This window comes from Ananas comosus, unplaced genomic scaffold (genome assembly GCF_001540865.1).
Source record: "Ananas comosus cultivar F153 unplaced genomic scaffold, ASM154086v1, whole genome shotgun sequence".
NCBI lineage: Eukaryota > Viridiplantae > Streptophyta > Magnoliopsida > Poales > Bromeliaceae > Ananas > Ananas comosus.
In genome coordinates this window covers 64174-70580 of record NW_017893450.1, presented here as the reverse complement: position 1 = coordinate 70580, position 6407 = coordinate 64174, and the positions used below count along the sequence as shown (strand labels likewise).

Genomic DNA, 6407 nt, shown 5'->3' with positions numbered 1-6407 from the left:
CTTTATGCAATTAATTAATTTGTGAAGACTTTGCCATCTAAGTCAACATATTTAACGAAAATGGGGAGTATATTCCATAAAGATCGGCAACAATCGTCGCTTCATAAAGCAGCAGCAATAATAGCTTCGCCGTCACCTCCTGGAGGAATAAATTTGTTGATCATTTTTAAGTGTTGACTACATTGGTCTAGTTGAATGGCCAACCAACATCTACGATACACTTACTTTCATTGGCGGCCTTTTTTCAATTTTTTTAATATCAAGATGGTAGCATCACTCAAATCGGCATTTGTTATATATAGAAAGTGGGCTAATGATCAAGTCGCTGCAAAGAAACACGGAGAATCTGATTCCTTCAAAAACTTTTTGTTTCTTGTGCTCGTGAAGATGGATCGGAGACGGAAAACTAATGGAGCCAATTCTGTCTTTGCGGCAGCGTATCGGAAGTTCATTATAACATTCCTCAATAACATTGTTCGCCAAATATGCTAACTTCTGGCAGGAGAAGTGGAACGCCCGTCGGAGGATCGTGGTGGCCGACGTGAAAAGGGATCAACATGACCATTCTCTGAAACCCAGGGCGTGGTCAGCCCAGGCCGAGGCGAAGGCAGGCGGTCCTATGATCACGGCTCATTCTGTGGCTCCGAGGGAGCTCAAAGACCGCCGCCCTACGAAGCCGACGACTGCCTCGACGCAATCTTCAACACCACGGTCCTCCAACTAAAAAAGAAAAGAAAATGCAGCATCGGGTAAGCAATCATCCGCCGATACATATTCGCTGGTACTAAACTTGTCATAGAATTAACACTACTAGAGAGACGCTGGACCGCGTGGTGAAGGAGTGGGGCAACTTTAAACTAGGAGAGCTAGATGATAAGCCGGGGGGTTACCCTCCGATCCTGAACAACCGGTTGACCGGTTCCTTCGTAGATGAGTCTAAGTTAGTTGGTCGGGAGGAAGACAGGCTGAAGATTATTAAGATTCTGACCTCGTATGACAAGGAATGTGGAGATAAGAAAGATGCCTTTATTCTTCCTGTAGTAGGTATAGGCGGGGTTGGGAAGACTACCCTTGTTCAACTAGTGTATAGCGATAAGAGGGTCAGACGATATTTCCATCTAAGAATGTGGATCTGCGTGTCGAACGCATTCGACGCGAGAAGGATCACGAAGGAGGTTGTGGAATCTGCGTCGTTTGGGAGACATTGTGATACGTCGAACTGGGACATGCTCCAGAGGAGTCTTAAGGAGAAGCTAATGTTGAAAAAGTTTCTACTCGTCCTAGATGATGTGTGGAGTGATGACCAAGTTCAATGGGAGAATCTGCTGGCACCTTTAGCGGAAAAGATGCAAGGCAGTAAGATTGTTGTAACAACGCGAAACAGCAGCGTTGCCAGGATAAAGGGAATGATGTCTCCCTATATCTTGGACGGATTGTCGGAGGAAGATTCTTTGTCCTTGTTTACACACCATGCTTTTATGGGTAAGGAAACCAAGGGCATCCGCGTAATAGAAGAAATGCGTAAGAAGATAGTAGAGAAGTTGAACGGGTCGCCTTTAGCGGCCAAGACACTCGGCCAACTCTGTAACTCAAAATTAGGAAAGAACGACTGGAAGGATTTCTTGAAAACCGAAATATGGCAAATGCAACAAAATGACTCTGATATAATGCCCATTCTAAAACTAACTTACAATCACCTACCTGCACATCTGAAGCAGTGTTTTGCCTTTTGTTCTGTATTTCCAAAGGAGTATGATTTCGATAAGGACGACCTAGTCAGAATGTGGATGGGCCAGGGTTTCATTCAATCGGGAGATAAGAAAAGAGTCGAAGATATTGGAAATGAATATTTTGATCACTTAATCAGCATGGGAATCTTTCTACGTAAACAGGACAAATACGTAATGCCTGCCTTGATGAACGATCTGGCGCGATTTGTCTCTATGGATGAATGTAGCAGAATAGAATCCTCTGGTGAATTATCGGGACTTTCTCAAAGTCCTCGCCATTTGTCACTGATTTTTCGTTGTCTGGACAAATCGGCACAAAACTATTTAGAGAATCTGACAAGCATGCGCACTTTAATATTCTTAGATACTTATGAAACTGTGTTGGATGATACTCTTGGGAATTTGTTCAAGAGCTTAACATCCTTGCGGGTTTTAGATTTAAGGAACAAGAAAATAAAAATGTTGCCACAATGCATTAGCAATTTAAAACATCTCCGCTACCTTAATCTTTCTAATAATCCGCTGGAGGATTTGCCTCCCTCATTGTGTGAACTGCAGAATCTTCAAACGCTGGTGCTGTTGCAATGTGAATCGCTGAAGAACCTGCCAGAAGGTATCTGCAAATTAACAAACTTAAGGCATCTTAAGATTGATAGATCACTACCCTCTTTCACCAGAAAAGGTCGACAAACAAAAGTAGCAGGTATTGGAAGCTTAACTTTGCTTCAGGAGCTAGAAAAATTCGATTGCACGGACCATAGGATCGGGGAGCTGAAGGAAATGAATGAGCTACGAGGATGCCTTTCTATTCGAGGTCTTGAGAACGTCGAGAGTGAGACTGAGGCCAGCAAAGCGATGTTAGCGAACAAGCGTCGCCTTGAGATCTTGAAACTGAAATGGTCCAGAATGGATATTGTTTCTGCAAGCTCAGAACTAGATCTGAGAGTGCTTGAAAAACTCCAACCTCATCCAAATATAAGGAAGCTGACAATTGCACGATACAGGGGTATCAATACTCCATGCTGGATTAACAAGGCGATGCCCTCGAATTTAAAAGTTATTAAGCTACATGATTGTCCGTATTTGAAACAACTTCCAAGCCTCGGCCATCTCTTCTTTCTTGAGAAACTAGAGATATGCAGGATGTATGGTGTGACAAAGGTTGGCCACGAGTTCTATGGAAACACCAAAGAAGTGAAGTTCCCGTCACTGAGGAAGCTGTCTTTCTGTCACATGCCAAAGTGGAAGGAGTGGTCGGCAAGAAAGGAAGATCAATCTTTCCCTTGCCTGATTGAGCTATTTATGAAGGACTGCCCCAATTTGGAGACAAGGCCTTCCTTTCCCCCTGAAGTGAGGATAATTGAAGTTTGTGGGACTCGATCTGCAAGGTCTTAAAACAATTAGTGGCGGCTAAAGCTAAGATGGCACGTCAGAGAGCACAGCTACCGACTCGTTGCATCCTCCTTGTTCTTGCTGCCTCTGGTACCTTTTTTAGTGCTCGGAGTTGATGATGCAACAAGAAAGGTTTTCGCAGCCGCACTTTCCGAATTAGATAAGGACTTTAACCATCAGCAGATGTTCCAAGCTTTCCAATCCCTGACCTATAGAGTGTTTCTAAGCCTTCACCTCAGCTACTGCTATGAATTCTGCCTTGCAGAGGAGAGCAGAATTCGTTCATCCCTTAAAGATATCGAGATTACATATTGTCCGCATGTTATGAATCAGCCGCTACACATTTCACTGCAGCAGTAGATAAAAACATCAGCACAATTGGCCTCCATATTAGAGATTGAGTATAACGACTTAAGTTTGTTCTTTTCGAAAATTCTGCCTCATCTGACCCAGTTTTATGCACTGAATTTCGGCTACCGTGATGAACCCCCTTCATTTCCTTCCTCTTTTGGTATCTCCTTGAGTACAAAATCAGCCGTGATGATAACTCCCAGCGAAGCTTAGATATATGAATCGGAAGAGCTCATTTGCCAAGCTCCATCGAAAATGTATCAAAATGGCTGCTATGTCTCACATCTCTGCAATCATTGACAATCTCTGGTGCTGTACAAGTGGATTTCTTACTGAAAAATCTAATAGTGCTTAAGAATCTCATCAAAAAGGACTGTGAAAGCTGCATACTTTGATTTTACAGTCGCTCACCTCGCTCAAAAGCTTGACTGTTGAAAACTGCCCAGACTCAGGGGATTGTGTTGTTTTCTTATCGCTGGAGGAGTTATATATCGACAGGTGTCCCTCAATGGTATCTGGTGTCAGGAAGTGGTCAGCAAACAAGATTACACACATTGAGAAGAGAGCAATATTGTGACGAAGCAAGCATGATTCAGTATGCCAATCTTATCTTCTTTGCAAAGTTAGTTGTCTTCATACTCATTTTGCAATTTATTGGTTGGTTATTTCAGTATATGCGACTAATCTAATGATTGCCATTTGCTAGGTTGATAAATCCTCACTGGAGTTTGAGTGACCGTAAAATGCAGGAAACACAGTAATTCCTTGATTCCGTTGAAGATAAAAATCAGGATGATCAGCAATTAGTCGTGTAACATCTTCAAGCTGAAACTCAAGTTGGGAAGGTGTTGGATGGATGTTAAATCCGAGATTTATTCTTCCAACAATGGATACTTGACTGAATGTCCCAGCTCTTTCCATTGTCTACTCAATATCGTACAACACACAAGCTATTCATTTCTTTTATCTTGTAATCATCCTTAGAGGGGGTGTTGCAAGAATGTGCAAGAAAGCTTGAAATGAATCAGCTGAACAATTACGTACATGTAAAGTAATCCTTAGAAGCTGGATTCATGATAATGTATTCTTTGTTGATTGTCCTACCTCTGATTCATTCCATCAGCAAGACAACAACTAATTCTGGAGGTGATTATGTAGGATTTTGCTGCATATGCTGCATGAAGATTTTGCAATTGACTCGCATTGTTCCCCATCATGTAGTTGTTTGTGTTTGTAAGCTTTACCATCTGTATCTTAGCATTGAATTCTGCTGTATATAGAGAATTGACTTAGATTGAATGTTATAGCTGTACCATCATGGTACGTATTTTGTAAAGCATATAATCCTAGTTTGTATGTTATTTCTATCTCCTGCAGTTATCAGACCACAAAAATCGAAGATACTGAGTTATTTCTGTCAATTGAAAATGTGCTCATTCTACTTGCACATTCTGCCTTCGTACCTCGTACCCCAAACATCGCAATCTATGACAGACGTAATTGTTCTGCCACAATCATTTGATATTTTGTATTTTAGCGATGTAATTATTTTTATTGCGGTAATGCTTTGTTTGGATGGAGCAAATGGAGTGGAAAAAGAACGACAATGAGGTAGAGATAAGAAGAGAAAAGAAAGTAAAGTTGGTCTTTGTGGTTTGGATGCATAGGAAAGCAAGAAGAGAAAATATGTATTTGATAGTGTTAGTTTCGTTTCTCCCTTTCTTTTCATTTATCGAGAGAAAAAGAATGGACAGTTCGGGAACTTATTTCCTCTATTATTCTCTCCTGTTCCCCTCTGCTCTCCTCTCGCGTCACATTCAAATGAGAGAACATGATTCTCTCCAAACTTTCTTTTCTCTTCTCTTCTTTTCTTTCTATCTGAACGGAATGTATAGGAGCACAGATGCAATATTCAGTTCCTTATGGACATGTCCAAGAAAGTAGACACACTAGAAATACTCCACCTGAAGTGACACATCACTGTATTTTGCTTCAATTTTTATGTTACCTAGGTTGTTATAGTCTTGTGGAATTTTCCCTCTTGCTAACTATTGAATCTTTTACAGTGCTTGTGATCTTAGGTAGTAGGTAATGTTATGTCTAACTTACTCAGCAATACGACCACAAAATCTGGTGTAATGTATTTCAGAATTTAATTGCTTGCTACTTTCATTGAACTGAACTGATGCATCTGATGCAGCAACTGATGCATCTGAGGCCTTCGACTGTAACGCCCCAATAGTCCCACATCGAATGGAATACTGATTCCGATCAATTTGTATGAGGCTTACATGCTAGTAATAATAACTGGTTTTGAGCCGATGATCTCGGCCCGACGAGTTATTATTGCTAGCGGATCGGATCGTTACATCGACTTAGCAGCACTTCTGCCAAAATTTAGTTTTCCTTCTCATTTCATATCTTCTTACCTGTTTAGTTACTTGAGTTGTATCCTTGTTTGTACTCATTCTTGAAGCTTTCTTATAGAGACGCTTAAGCTTCAATGAGTTGGACTCATATTCATTATGTTAATATCTTTTGCAACAAATTAATACGGACCCATAGTCATATTATAGCGTAAGCTTCAATTAGTCCCCACTACAGTTAAGCATATTTCCATTTTAGAGATAATTGCTTATATATCTCTCAAAAATTCTGAAATATTTTATATACTCTTAATTATTATTATTTTTTTTCAAATATACCCCTCGTTTATTTCTCCGTTATTCAAAAATAATCCTACTGACTGTCAGAGCCCGTTAAGTCATCTTGAATTAAACCCGAAATTAAATTTCTACCAAAGTTAAAAAGAAATCAAAATAACTCTTTTGCGCCTAACTTAAAGACAAATAAAAAAAATTTGGTGATCCCGGAGGGGTAAATGGTCAAAAGTTAAAATACTTCTTTTGCCTCAAATTTAAGGGCAAATAAGAA

General features: G+C 40.4%; 1 protein-coding gene and 1 long non-coding RNA gene across 2 annotated transcripts; both read left to right on the top strand.

Annotated features, from left to right (window-relative positions):
- Positions 1-502: 502 nt before the first annotated feature.
- On the top strand, positions 503-3125 carry LOC109706089 (putative disease resistance RPP13-like protein 1; the record flags this gene model as incomplete). The annotated part of the gene is made up of 2 exons (XM_020226894.1): positions 503-711; positions 815-3125. Coding segments are annotated over 2 exons (2520 nt in total), but the record flags the coding sequence as incomplete, so codon positions are not given.
- A 578-nt stretch (positions 3126-3703) lies between these two features.
- Positions 3704-4772, top strand: LOC109706088. Its single transcript, XR_002215068.1, has 2 exons — positions 3704-4095; positions 4180-4772. It is a non-coding gene; the product is annotated as an uncharacterized LOC109706088 (long non-coding RNA).
- The last annotated feature ends 1635 nt before the right edge of the window (positions 4773-6407 follow it).